The sequence below is a fragment of the Rana temporaria genome, chromosome 7 (assembly GCF_905171775.1).
Source record: "Rana temporaria chromosome 7, aRanTem1.1, whole genome shotgun sequence".
Classification (NCBI taxonomy): Eukaryota; Metazoa; Chordata; class Amphibia; order Anura; family Ranidae; genus Rana; species Rana temporaria.
In genome coordinates, this window is record NC_053495.1 from 41,428,910 (window position 1) to 41,444,199 (window position 15,290).

General features: G+C 40.1%; 1 protein-coding gene across 3 annotated transcripts in view; it reads right to left on the reverse strand.

Annotated features, from left to right (window-relative positions):
• CACNA2D3 (calcium voltage-gated channel auxiliary subunit alpha2delta 3) overlaps positions 1-15,290 on the reverse strand; it is a 1,177,822-nt gene that overhangs the window by 873,518 nt on the left and 289,014 nt on the right. For all 3 annotated transcript variants that reach the window (XM_040359261.1, XM_040359262.1, XM_040359264.1), the window contains one exon: positions 1,711-1,827. In XM_040359261.1, coding sequence (XP_040215195.1) covers positions 1,711-1,827 — 117 coding nt within the window. The remainder of the gene's footprint in view (positions 1-1,710; positions 1,828-15,290) is intronic.

Genomic DNA, 15,290 nt, shown 5'->3' on the forward strand with positions numbered 1-15,290 from the left:
GATCCTGGTGTCCTTTACTCTCATTATGGGGCCCTTTATTACATCCCTTATACATGATCTCATTAAAGTGGCAGAAGACCAATGAACTGAAAACAACTTGGACTTGTGGTACAATTCATTTACCACTATTCACTCCATCTAAGGTGGTGTGCTGTACTGTACCACTTCAGGGCATCCTCCAGTAGGTGTAATGACCAGCCCTGATCTTGTGCCAGGTTAACAACTTCTGAAGGAAACATTTCAAATCTGTCTACTAATAAGCTGATATTTATTCACATTGTCCCCTACCCCGCACCACCACGGACCTCCAGCTCAATATGATGAGGGTATTTTAAATATGTAACATGAGTCAGCAAACTTAGGCCTCGTACACACGATAGGTTAACCAGAGGACAACGGTCTGATGGACCGTTTTCATCGGTCCAAACCAATCGTGTGCAGGCCCCATAGGTTATTTAACCTTAGGTTAAAAAAAAGCCAACTTGCTTTAAAATTAACCTATGGATTCCTAAACGATGGGAAAAAAAAACGATCGTTAGTAGGCACGACCATCGGTTAAAAATCCACGCATGCTCAGAATCAAGTCGACGCATGCTTGGAAGCATTGAACTTCGTTTTTTTCAGCACGTCGTTGTGTTTTACGTCACCACGTTCTGACACGATCGTTTTTTTAACTGATGGTGTGTAAGCAGGATGGACCATCAGTCAGCTTCATCGGTTAACCTAGGACAACGGTCCTTCAGACCCTTGTCCTCTGGTTAACCTATCGTGTGTACGAGGCCTAAGTCAAACAAATAAAAGGCGAGTGATGATCAACAATGTGTAACGGCATAAGTTCTATAGAGTATTACTAGCATCAGCTAATTGTGATTAAAAAGTCAAATACATTTATCTTTTGCACCATCGAACACTATGCAATACAGGGAGACAGACAAACAACACTAGCATCATCTATGAGTGTTAGGGATGCCAAAGCAAAACCACTAAGGTCCCCCCTGTCTTATTAGTCTCCATCTCAAAGTCAATCCTTTTAGTGGCAGAGAATCCAATCTGCTTTTACAGCAATCTCATAGAGACTCCCAAACTATATACAGTACGTAACGTTAGTGTATCCAAAAGTATTTTATGGAAATGCTATTTTTGCTTGCATGAATTGTCTTATAACCAGAAAATGCTGACCATAGCAAACTTTTGTTTTGTTACGTCTATAGTTAAGTCTTTGGCATATCAAAGCAAATATTAAAGAGAACGGGCAATATGACAGCCTCCCATGCTAGACACCCCACCTTCCACCCACTGATCCTTACCTGACCCCCGTCCTTGTTTTCCTTCAGGAGTCTAAACTCTCTCTAAGTTATATGACAGTGTGTCAGAGCTTATAAAGAGTAACCAACATTCTCACCTCCACTACATGACAGTGTGCGGGCCATTCAGGCCTCAGCACTACATCCAGAAAGAAACAGAGGAAGGTTAGATGCTCCCTTATATGAGAAAGCATTGACTATAGCCAAACAGAACAGTGAAGAAGTATGGCCATTGGCCAAGGTGAGGACCAACTGGAGAGCGTTTGAGTAAACATAGAGACAGGTTCCTTTTAAATATTACTGCTCTGACTGAACTGGAAAGAGAACACACATACATCAGCATGCATGCTAATATAAACCACAGAATAGCAGTACTGACATAAAAAATATATATATATATACCAACCCGAACGGCCTCAGACTTTTTGTGGAACATTTCTTCCATATCCTTCGCAAGTTTTTTTACAAGATGAAGTCCATCTATTTCTTCTATTGAGACTTCTTTCTCAAATTCTTTGTATTTCTAAAAAATAAATAAAAAAGGAAGCTTTAATGAATTCATAATTCACATGTTTGACATAGGCACAAGACACTATTATGATGGTCCCAAGAAAAGTAATCTACAAGAGCATTGGGAATTTGGGTTCAGGACTATAAAATGCTTCTGTCTACACAATTATATTTTAAAGTAATCTGGCACATATAACACAATCCGGATGAGTGAGGGCTATAATTTTTACCATAGTAACTTGTAGATGTAGACAAGAATGGAAAATTATTTGGTATAGACAGTTACCAGGACAACTGTATATCATGGAATAAACCAAAGGGAAGGGAGTCTGCTCATACCTACCAGATCCTAACTGTTCAAAGATTCAAAGTGATGTCATGTCTAGCTAGTTTCCATGAGCAATAAAAATGCATAGATTTTTTTTACTTTTAATGGATATACGAGGGGAAGCCAATAAGTTCTTACAATCACCATGATCTACATATGCTTAGGATCTAAAATGTGCCAATCTTTGTTTTTGTAGGGCGTAGTGAATTATAGTTAGAGCCAAGAGAAATGGAGCAGGTGTCATGCCAGACAAAGTTGAATACTGAGACACCGGAACTGCCATAATAAATTACTTTAAAAACCTGTGTACTGACTTTTTTCTTGATGCTTATTTTTTTAGATGAATGGGTAGGGGTACAATGTTCCCCATACTCATTCACATGGGGTGGGGGGGGGGCAGGATCTGGGGGCCCCCTTGTTAAAAGGGGCATCCAGGTTCCGATAAGCCCCCTGACCGCAGACCCTGGCAACCAACGGCCAGGGTTGTCAGGAATAGGCCCTTGTCCTCATCAACATTGGGACAATGTGTTTTGGGGTGGGGGTGCCCCAAAGCACCCCCCCATGTTGAGGGCGTGCGGCCTGGTACGGTTCAGGAGTGAGACGGTGGCTCGCTCATCCCCACCCCTTTTGTTGACCTGCCGGGCTGTGTGCTGGGATAAGGGTCTGGTATGGATTTTGGGGGACCCCCTTGCTGTTTTTTCGGTGTGTGGGTTCCCCTTAAAATTCATACCAGACCAAGGGGTCTGGTATGCTCCTTGAGGGGAACCCATGTCAGGTTTTTTTTACATTTTGCGTGGAGTTCCCCCTAAAGATTTATACCAGACACAGTGCCTTAAAAGTCTGATCCCCGTTCGAAGTCAGACGCATGTCGGACTTCAATTCGCAGGGCAAAGTCGGATCCAAGGTGGTACGACTGTCATGTTGTACCAATGTTAACCTGGCCTGAGACTAAAGAAATTTGTAAAACATGGAATCATGCTTCATCACCCACCCCCAAAAAGGGTAAGGTGCAACATTCATCCATTAATCACGGCTCGTATTGAACTTTGTCTGGCATGACACCTACTCCATTTCTCTTGGCCCTAACTATAATTCACCACGCCCTACAAAAAATTGGCATGCATATTACTAAGATATTCACCTATAAACCTGAAAAATTTCAGATCCCAAGCACATCTAGATCATTTTTTAGCTATGACTAAGCACCGGAAGTCAGGTTTTATTTTATTTTGCTGTGACTTGTAGTGCTGTCCTTGTTTTAATAAAAGGCTACAATTTTTTCCGAGATGCGGCTGTCCAGAGACCATCTTTGTTCCTACATCTAGATCATCATTTTATACTGTGTAACAAATAAAGTAAATACACACTCTACAATGATGTTTAGGTTGTTTAGGTTAAAATATGTAGTAGAAAATATGAAAAGCAAAAATATAGTTTGAACATACTTTGACATCATTTTCTAGAGTACTAGACCTGTGCCTAAAATGTTTTTTATTTACTGGGGAAGGGGTAGAAACTGTGTCAGACTTTTATTGTCTGTGTCCCCATTTCAGAAAACAAAATATATCAATAGAGGGAGTACCAGATCAAATAGGGGGTTCTAATTGGTTTAATAGTTTGTGCTAAATAACAGCTAATGCATTTCAGGATCCAGAAAGCACTCCCCCTTCATCAAAGCTACAACAAAACAAAATCTAATATAGGAATGAATATAGATGATATATACAGTATATATACTGTGTGTGTGTGTGTATATATATATATATATATATATATATATATATATATATATATATATATATATATATATATATATATATATATGTACACATAATATATATCTAAATATCTACAGTATATACCAAAACTGATATTTTTTGTTATAGTAGATGCCTAAAATCTGACTTATCTTAGTGCAGACTTCTGAGAAAATCATTGAGCCAATCACACAAGTAGGAATTTACATTTCTGAGCAGGTTCTGTACACCAACTATGTACAGAACGCCTCCAGGTAACCCATATTGCATTGATTTTTACAGAAAAGGACAGCCTTGCAGACTGAAAAGTAAAGACCATTTTTAATAACATTCAATTATAATATGCCTTGTGTAGCAATTGTATATGCTATATTATTTTTTTGTTTTGTTGTTTTTTTTTTCCAATGGAAGTGGAGTTACTTTTTAAGGGCCAGATTCACCAAAGAGATACGACGGCGTATCTGCTGATACGCCGTCGTATCTCTGTTTCTATCTATGCGACTGATTCATAGGTTAAATGTGGACTTTGATGTTAATTGTTTTATATCCGATCGTTGACATGCGTTTTCAGATACATATATTTTTTTAAGAAAATATTTTTATAACATTGTCCATAATTAATATTTGTATTTACATTGTTTTAATGTGGACTTTGATGTCAATTGTTTTTATCCGATCGTTGACATGCGTTTTCAGATGCATATATTTTTTAAACAAAATATTTTTATAACATTGTTCATAATTAATATTTGTATTTATATTGTTTTAATGTTATGTTTTTACTTGTCAGATGGTTGCAGCGGTTGACCTCATGTGTTGTACTGGTCTGCATGATTATGCAGCCCTGTTTTTTCATCTTCCATTTTTTCTAAATGGGACTTTGGTATATTTATATATATATATTTATTTATTTATTTATATATTTTTTCTTTGTCTTTGCTAAACATATGTATTCCGGGGCTTTTAAGTAATATTCACTCTCCCCTTGCATATTTCTGCTGACAGATTTGAATAGGTATGATCGCCGCAGTAAGTGATTTGCTTTCTGTTTTTTTGCGGTGCTTTTTGTCCTGCATGCTGATCCGTAGCCAGTGAGCTTTTTGTCCCACACACTGCCCTGTAGCTAGAGACCTTTTTGGTCCATATGCTGCATTGTAGCTACTTACTTTCCATAGCAACATACATGTATATAACTGGGTGCACGTTTCCTCTCCCCTACATCCGCTGAAGAAGTCCCGCCCTTGGGACGCAACGTTCGGTAGGGAAGTACGTGACGTCACCCGCTGCCATCTATCGGACCATGCTGTGTGCGTTTTTGTTTGCATTTGATTCCTAGCACTGGATATAGTGCTTTTTATGTAAGTGTATTTTCACTATTAAATGTTATATTGGTTATTGCGGAGAAACACTATGTTTTGTTTTTCTTACATCGGATTCCATGGCTGCTATCCATGCTGATATTACTTGAGATCTGCCATCCATGCTGATATTACCTGAGATGTATTCCTTTCCTGCTTGGATTATGCTGTTACATGCCTGGGATTGACCCTTATGGGAAAGCGATTTTTTATTATCAGTGAGGTGAGCGGCCATTGTTACTATTGGTGGAGGTCTCCTGCTAACCCACGCTATATCACCTGCATGCCTCATATTGTCAGTCACTTATAAGAGAATCACCTGGATGATCTTTATTTGGACTTTTCCTCTAGCGCTGCACTATCTACTTTACATTGACTCTTAAGGAAATTATAAATTGAATCCTAGTGCATAGCTGCTGATTCTGTTTTACCTGTATATTGCGCTGATTTTTTTACTATTTCATTTATCTGCTTATCAATTTATATTAATCTAGCAGCAATATGGATGTTTTCCAATATTTGGAAAAAAGGGATATTAAAATCACTGATGTCTTTTCTAGGAATGCTAGCGAGCCAGTGAATGATATAGCCCAGTCCTTTCGCAAGTTAGGACATTTGTTTGAAAAAAAGACCAAAACATGGTGGGACATTGTATCTTTTGAGCAGTACCTTACTTCAAAACTCATTCCGAGACGTTTAAGATGGGATGTCCCGCCTAATGATGGCCTGGTGGACATTGATTCTATCTCTGAATGGAGTAGTTTCTTTATTAAAAAAGGTATGGAGCTCATGGAGCTCCTTTTGGTTCGTAAACAGAGGAAACTCAAGATCCTTAATTCCCAGATTAATGACATTACCACCATTTTGGAACCCCTCAAGGATAGTGAGGAATTTCTTAAACTCTCAGGTGAACTTAAAAATAAACTCATGAAGTGGGACTCAGAAATTCAGAACAAGAAAAAGAAAAAATTTATAAGGGATTGGGATGACTTCACTGGTGTAAACAGTATCTTCAAATGGCAAAGCACCTCCACAACTGTTACCAATGATAATGTCAGATTGCCTGTCAATCCACTTATTAATGAAGTTCAGAATTTAACCCCGAGAGCCCACTTTAGTAATGATGTTCAACATCATCCACCACCTGAGAGATATTCCTCTCCTCAGAGAAATTATTTCACTAGAGGTACTAACAAAAGAGGTAAGAACAAAAGGGGTAGGGGAAGGGGAGGATCTGCCCCTTCTGGTTCAGTTTATCATCCCCCAGTATATCAACCCAACTCCCCCACACCCTGGAGGGATATACGCCAACATGGGGATTATAGGGATTCTTCTCATGTCACGAGATCCCATCCTATATCCACCTATAACAGATTCACTCCTTTGGCTAATCATCACTCTTATGCAGAGGGGGATTTTTTAGGGTCACGCCAGGGACACCAATTAGACCCCCACTACCAGTATCCCCCACCAGGGGATTGGTGGAGACATCCACCACCTCCCATCCCTCCGAATATTGGAACTCCCAGAAAGAGAAAAGAAAGAGAGGAAGGAGAGGGGGCAGGCGCCTACAAAAAACCCAGACCATAGTTGGAGCAGGGATATATAACCTTAGTGGGGTTCCTCTGGATGAGGACGAATTGAAAGTCCTTGATAGAGGTCTCAAATTTGCCCCCACTAAGAATTTGAATAAGTTTCAAACGTACATTAGCCTGCAAAAGTACATCAGGACACTTAACATGAAAAAGTATTTCCTGTCTAAGCCCACTAGTACAGCGGCACCTATTGCTAATTCCTATCACTCAGGTTTGCGTAATAAGTCCACTTTTAACCCTCTTAATAAAGAGAATAAGTTTTTGGATGTTTTTAAGAACATGGTTGTAAATGACTTGGAAGCATTGAAGGTAAAAAAGGTATTGGATCCTCAATACATTAAAAGGGGTATTGAATCCTTGGCAAAAAGGAAAGATATCGTTATCCGCCCTGCGGACAAAGGGGGGGGTCTCGTTGTCCTCAGTAAAAACTATTATCAACTTGAAATGAGTAATCTTCTTTCTGATAGTGATACCTATAGGGTATTGTCTAAAGATCCTATGTTTGATTTCAAGGATGAACTTCATCATATCATTGAAGATGGGAGGGATCAAAAGATTCTTACTAAAAAAGAGGCGTTGTATCTCGATCCCTTGTTTTGTAGAACCCCTATTATTTATTTCTTGCCAAAGATCCACAAAAATAGTACCCATCCGCCTGGGAGGCCCATTGTCAATGGGATCGACTCGGTATCGGCCAGATTGGGCCAATATATAGATTCGTTTTTGCAACCTTTAGTGGTTAAAACCCCTGCTTTTCTGAAAGACACAAAGCATATTATCCAAATATTGGAATCTCTTGGTTGTTCCACTAATAGTATATTAGTCACTGCGGACGTCAGTTCGCTTTATACTATTATAGGACACAGTGACGCTATGGCGTCTGTTGAATGGGCCCTTTCCACATCAACACTATCAGGGAGACACCAAGAATTCCTTTTGGGCTGTTTGGATTTCTGCTTATCCAGAAATTATTTCTGGTATAATGGAGACTATTTGCTGCAGACAAGGGGAGTTGCCATGGGCGCTCGTTTTGCTCCCAGTGTGGCCAATATTTTTATGGCCCACTGGGAGGAAGAGGCGATTTTCCAACATCGCCCCCCTGAGTTGGTCTGTTACCATCGTTATATCGATGACCTCATCATCATTTGGAATGGTGAGAGGTCCTCATTGGACACCTTCATCAGTGGTCTCAATAATAACAACAAAAATATTACACTCACATGGACCATTGACTATGAAAAAATTGTCTTTTTAGATTTGACCATAGTCAAAAATACGGACCATTTTAAACTCACCAATTATTTCAAACCTACAGACCGGAATGCATACATACCATTGGGAAGTTGCCATCACAAATCTTGGTTATGTAATATCCCCAAAGGGCAATTTATTAGATTACGCCGTAATTGCACCACTGAGTCTGACTTTGTTGACCAATCTCGTGTTTTGGCTGATAGATTTGTGCAAAAAGGGTACAACCAAGACCACCTTGAGAGGGAAATTGGACAGGTTCAGCAATTAGATAGAACTGTTTTAGTGTCCGATCGTGTGGCTAATGTCAGCCTTCCCCCCAATGATAAACACAATTTTAGAATGATCTTGGACTATAATGTCCAACATAAAAAATTTGAACGGATCATCTCAAAAAATTGGTCTATCTTGAAACAGGACAAAATATTGGGACCTGCATTACCAGCAAAACCCCAATTTGTATACAAGAAAGCTCCCACTCTTAGGGATCGATTAGCACCTAGTGTGCTCGATCCCCCGGTCATTTCAGATAATAGAATGTTCAAATTCCTGGGAGGTTTCTATGCCTGTGGACGTTGTGTTCCATGCAAACATTCCAAAGTGAACATTAAAAAGAGGAAAAAATTTGTGGCATCTGCCACTGATAAAGAATATGATATTAAACAGCTCATCACTTGTGACACCGTAGGTGTTGTCTATATGTTGGAATGTGATTGCGGCCTGCAATACATAGGTAGAACCTCCAGACCCCTACATGTACGTTTAGCCGAACATGTCAATAACATCAAACAAGGGAAAACCACACACAATGTATCCCGCCATTTTAGGGATTTCCATCATAGAAATCCAAAAGGATTGCGTTTTTGGGGAATTGAAAAGGTTAATCGTCATTGGAGGGGGGGTAATTTTATCCGACAATTGAGCAAGAAAGAATCTTATTGGATTCATGAGACCCATGTTCTTTGTCCTGACGGGTTAAATGTGGACTTTGATGTTAATTGTTTTATATCCGATCGTTGACATGCGTTTTCAGATACATATATTTTTTTAAGAAAATATTTTTATAACATTGTCCATAATTAATATTTGTATTTACATTGTTTTAATGTGGACTTTGATGTCAATTGTTTTTATCCGATCGTTGACATGCGTTTTCAGATGCATATATTTTTTAAACAAAATATTTTTATAACATTGTTCATAATTAATATTTGTATTTATATTGTTTTAATGTTATGTTTTTACTTGTCAGATGGTTGCAGCGGTTGACCTCATGTGTTGTACTGGTCTGCATGATTATGCAGCCCTGTTTTTTCATCTTCCATTTTTTCTAAATGGGACTTTGGTATATTTATATATATATATTTATTTATTTATTTATATATTTTTTCTTTGTCTTTGCTAAACATATGTATTCCGGGGCTTTTAAGTAATATTCACTCTCCCCTTGCATATTTCTGCTGACAGATTTGAATAGGTATGATCGCCGCAGTAAGTGATTTGCTTTCTGTTTTTTTGCGGTGCTTTTTGTCCTGCATGCTGATCCGTAGCCAGTGAGCTTTTTGTCCCACACACTGCCCTGTAGCTAGAGACCTTTTTGGTCCATATGCTGCATTGTAGCTACTTACTTTCCATAGCAACATACATGTATATAACTGGGTGCACGTTTCCTCTCCCCTACATCCGCTGAAGAAGTCCCGCCCTTGGGACGCAACGTTCGGTAGGGAAGTACGTGACGTCACCCGCTGCCATCTATCGGACCATGCTGTGTGCGTTTTTGTTTGCATTTGATTCCTAGCACTGGATATAGTGCTTTTTATGTAAGTGTATTTTCACTATTAAATGTTATATTGGTTATTGCGGAGAAACACTATGTTTTGTTTTTCTTACATCGGATTCCATGGCTGCTATCCATGCTGATATTACTTGAGATCTGCCATCCATGCTGATATTACCTGAGATGTATTCCTTTCCTGCTTGGATTATGCTGTTACATGCCTGGGATTGACCCTTATGGGAAAGCGATTTTTTATTATCAGTGAGGTGAGCGGCCATTGTTACTATTGGTGGAGGTCTCCTGCTAACCCACGCTATATCACCTGCATGCCTCATATTGTCAGTCACTTATAAGAGAATCACCTGGATGATCTTTATTTGGACTTTTCCTCTAGCGCTGCACTATCTACTTTACATAGAATCAGTTACGCATAGATAGCCAGAAGATCCGACAGGTGTAATTGTTTTACACTGTCGGATCAGGATGCAATACCGCGGCCGCCGCTGGGGGGAGTTCACGTCGTAAACCAGCGTCGGGTATGCAAATTAGGAGTTACGGTGATTCCCGACGGATTTTCGCGTTCGCTACGTCGCCGCTAGTCTAGTTTCCCGTCGCAAAGTTAGTCGGTTTTTTTGGTGCTTTAACTTTACGCAGCAATCGTATTGCTGTATAAAGTATGGCCGTCGTTCCCGCGTCGAAATTTAAAAATGAACGTCGTTTGCGTAAGCCGTCCGGGAATACGGAATTACGCTACGTGCGTCGCCGTATGAAAAAATGACGTCACAGCGCTCAAAACACGTCGGGAATTACGAAATGGAGCATGCGCAGTAGGTCCGGCGCGGGAGCGCGCCAAATTTAAATGGCACACGCCCATTTGAATTGACCCGCCTTGCGCCGGAGGCCGCCGGCATAGGTTTTCATCGCAAGTGCTTGGTGAATCAGGCACTTGCGATGGAAAATTGTGGCGGTGTAACGTATCTACGATACGTTACGCCGCCGCAGTTCTATGTGAATCTGGCCCTAAGTTCTTACGGGAACATACTGTATCCAAGCTTGCCATTTGGGTGGATGGATAGCTGACAGTCTCCCTTTAGCTCCCTCCTCTTATACAATTTCCATTTTCATGTACTGCTAAAAGCATGGTATTACATTTCGGGAGCTAAAGCTTTCACATGCAGTACATTTTATCAGGGATGTGTATTACCGTCGTAATTATTAGCTCAGCTCTGCAGATGGCAGATAGACTCACTTCCAGGATAAATTGGATTTTTTTTTCTTAATAACTGATATAAACTGAACTTACTGGTGGCCAATTTACTATTAATTATGTAGGACTTCCTGTAAAAGCCAAATACCAGTCAATGTAAGTAGAGTCGCCATTATTTCCATTATCCCTCAGAAAGTAGACACATAAACAGAGTGACCTGGCAGTGTAGGTCTCTTGCTTATTGTGTCAAAAAGAATGTGCCTTTCATGTCTATGGAAATATAATTGCCCACCGTCCATCTGTAATGCCACGTACACACGATCGGTTCATCCGATGAAAACGGACCAATGGATTTTTTCATCAGATATCCGATGAAGCTGACTTTCATCAGTCTACACACCATCAGTTAAAAATCTGATCGTGTCCAACGCGGTGACGTAAAACACAACGACGTGCAGAGAAAAATGAAGTTCATGGCTTCCGAGCATGCGTCGACTTGATTCTGAGCATGCGTGGATTTTTGGACCAATGGATTTCCCCACAGACGATCGTTTTTTTCTATCGTTTTTTTAACCATCAGAAAAAAAAAAAAAACGATGGGGCCCGCAAACTTTCGGTGTGTACAGGGCATAAGAGTTATTTAGTCAGACCTCTTTTTTTATTTATTTAACTACTTGCCGACCAGCCGCCGTCATTTTACAGCGGCAGGTCGGCTCCCCTGCACGAGAGCCCGTAGCTATACGTCGACTCTCGCGCAGGCCACTGTATGAACAGAAGATCGGTCATTTCCCCAAGTGAGGCCACCCCCTACAGTTAGAACACACCCAGGGAACATACTTAACCCCTTCCCCGCCCCCTAGTGTTAAGCCCTTCACTGCCAGTGGCATTTTTATAGTAATCCAATGCATTTTTATAGCACTGATCGCTATAAAAATGCCAATGGTCCCAAAAATGTGTCAAAAGTGTCCAAAGTGTCCGCCATAATGTCGCAGTACTGAAAAAAAACGCTGATCGCCGCCATTACTAGTAAAAAAAAAATATTAATAAAAATGCCATAAAAATACCTTCTATTTTGTAAACGCTATAACTTTTGCGCAAACCAATCAATAAACGTTTATTGTGATTTTTTTTTATGAAAAATATGTAGAAGAATACGTATCGGCCTAAACTGAAGAAAAAATATGTTTTTTTATATATTTTTGGGGGATATTTATTATAGCAAAAAGTAAAAAATATTCTTTTTTTTCAAAATTGTCGCTCTATTTTTCTTTATAGCGCAAAAACTAAAAACCGCAGAGGTGATCAAATATCACCAAAAGAAAGCTCTATTTGTGGGGAAAAAAGGACGCCAATTTTGTTCGAGAGCCACGTCACAGTGCCGAATCGCAAAAAGTGCTCTGGTCTTTGACCAGCAATATGGTCCGGGGGTTAAGTGGTTAAGCTAAGACGATGAAAGCAGGCCATACATTGTCGAATTTAGAACAAATTTTCTTTTCAAGAATACGGCCAACCAAGCCTTCATGTTGCTACAGAAAATATTTTTAGTTGCCGGGAATCTTCTTTACTCTCCAGGTATTTTCTCTTCTTGCACGATTCTCCCATCATTGATTAGAAAATCGTTTGTTATTCAAAAATTTCCAACATGTCCGATTCCTCAAATTTGATTGGCGGAAAAAAAAATCGGCTGTTGCTGCAGCCCACTAACGGTGCGAAATTCATGCGGAAATTCTTTGATACGATTTTCGAAAGAAAATTATTTTTCGAAATTCGAACCGTGTATGGCCAGCTTAAGTTTATTTTTTATTATGTATTCCATAGTTCTTCCTTTCCCTTCTCTTATCAATAAAAAATAAATACAATAAAAAACCTTTCTGTTATCATTTCATATTTTTTTTAGAGCCAGTGATGGCATCATTGTGTCTCTGTGCTTCTCTGTGCAATACAGGCAGATCTTGGCTGGTGGGAGGAGCCATAAGTACATGGCGTACTGAAATTATCACAACACCCTGCACTCTTCCTAGGAGTCCTCAGCCCTCAGCCCTGATGCAAGCAGTGGGATGGCTCTAGGGAGGAATTATAAAATTAACAAAATACCGAAAAAAATTGCTTGTAAGACCGCTGCACAAATACGGTGTGACATAAAGTGTTGCAACAACCCCCATTTTATTCTCTAGGGTGTTAGAATTTTTTTTATAATGTTTGCGGTTCTATGTAATTTTCTAGCAAAAAAAAACTGTTTTTAACTTGTAAACAACAAAGAGGCACAGTCCTTAAGTGGTTAAAAATGCTGGGCCAGATTCACATATAAGTGCGGCGGCGTAACGTATCGTCTATACGTTACACCGCCGCAAGTTTTCAGCGCAAGTGCCTGATTCACCAAGCACTTGCGTGTAAACTTACGGTGGTGTAACGTAAAGGCGTCCGGCGCAAGCCCGCCTAATTCAAATGGGGCGTGTACCATTTAAATTAGGCGCGCTCCCGCGCCGGACGTACTGTGCATGCTCCGTTTTAAAATTCCCGCCGTGCTTTGCGCGAAGTGACGTCATTTTTTTGAACGGCGACGTGCGTAACGTACTTTCGTATTCCCGGACGTCTTATGCAAAAAAAAATAAAAATTAAATTCGACCCGGGAACGACGGCCATACTTTAACATGGCTCATCTAAAGTTAAGCCATGTTAAAGCAGGCTTAACTTTGCGACATGAAAAAATTACTAGCGACGACGTAACGAACGCGAAAACCGTCGTGGATCGCTGTAAAAGCTCATTTGCATACCCGACGCTGGAAAACGACGCAAACTCCACCCAGCGGCGGCCAAAGTATTGCATCCTAAGATCCGACGGTGTAAGTCAATTACACCTGACGGATCTTAGGGCTATCTATGCGTAACTGATTCTATGAATCAGCCGCATAGATACTCTCAGAGATACGACGGCGTATCAGGAGATACGCCGTCGTATCTCTTCTGTGAATCTGGCCCGCTATTTTTTTCCTCAGTTTAGGCCGACATGTATTCTTCTACATATTTTTGGTAATAAAAATTGCAATAAGCGTATATCGATTAGTTTGCCCAAAAGTTATAGCATCTACAAAATAGGGGATAGATTTATGGCATTTTTATTATTATAATTTTTTTTACTAGTAATTTATGGGGACTGCAACATTGCGGCGGACAGATCGGACACTTTTGACACATTTTTGGGACCATTGACTGTTATACAGCGATTAGTGCTATAAAAATGTACTAGTTACTGTGCAAATGCCACTGGCAGGTAAGGGGTTAACACTAGGGGGGCGATCTGTGTTCCCTAATGTGTGTTTCTAACTGTAGGGGATGGGAATGACTATAGGAGATGACAGATCGTGGTTCCCAGCTCGTAGAAACTACCGATCTGTCTCTCCTCACAGAACTGGGATGTGTGTTTACACACACACGTCCTTGTTCTGATTCTCGTGGTCATTACGTCCGCCGTCCACGAGCATCGGCACCCCCGCAGTGCAGCGGTGGGCACCCACTATCCCGCTTAAAGGAGACGACATACAGCTATGACGGCGGAAGCTGATTGACTACCATGCACAGCTGCACCAGATTTTGCACTCTCCAGTTTTAATAAATCAACCCCCTGTTTATTTTGCCCTTTCTTTCTTTGCTTTCTGGCTAGCAGAGCTCAAGGCTGCAGCTAACAATGACAAATAGATGTGTCATCCATTTAATATCAATTACATTTTCTTAATAAATGCTTTGAAAATGTCAGTACTGGTGGAAACCCCACGGCAGAATCTGGAATTCCATTGTTGCCCAATAGACACCTTCGTATTCCGCTTGTTACTATTCAGGACTCGCAGCCACATTAAATTCAGTGTTTGCGTAAATATTCAGACAACTTTAGATAACTGAGAATTGGAAAGCCTGCAAGCAAAAGGTGAACATATGTCCTTGGACATGACAGATATTTGAAAAGACTATACAGGCATAAGAGATTCACGCTGGTAAAGAGTGTTATTTATTGCAATAAAATAGTCAGAGGAGGAAGGCTTTAATAAAACAGTACAAAGAGCAATGGAGCGCTACAGTCCCTGAAAGCTAATGGTGAATGTGGAGTGTGTAAATGGATTGTATATTCCTTCTAATTATTTATATGCCTGAAAACATTAGTCTGATGTAAGTAATGTTACCACAATGCATTAATGCTTTTAAAACTTT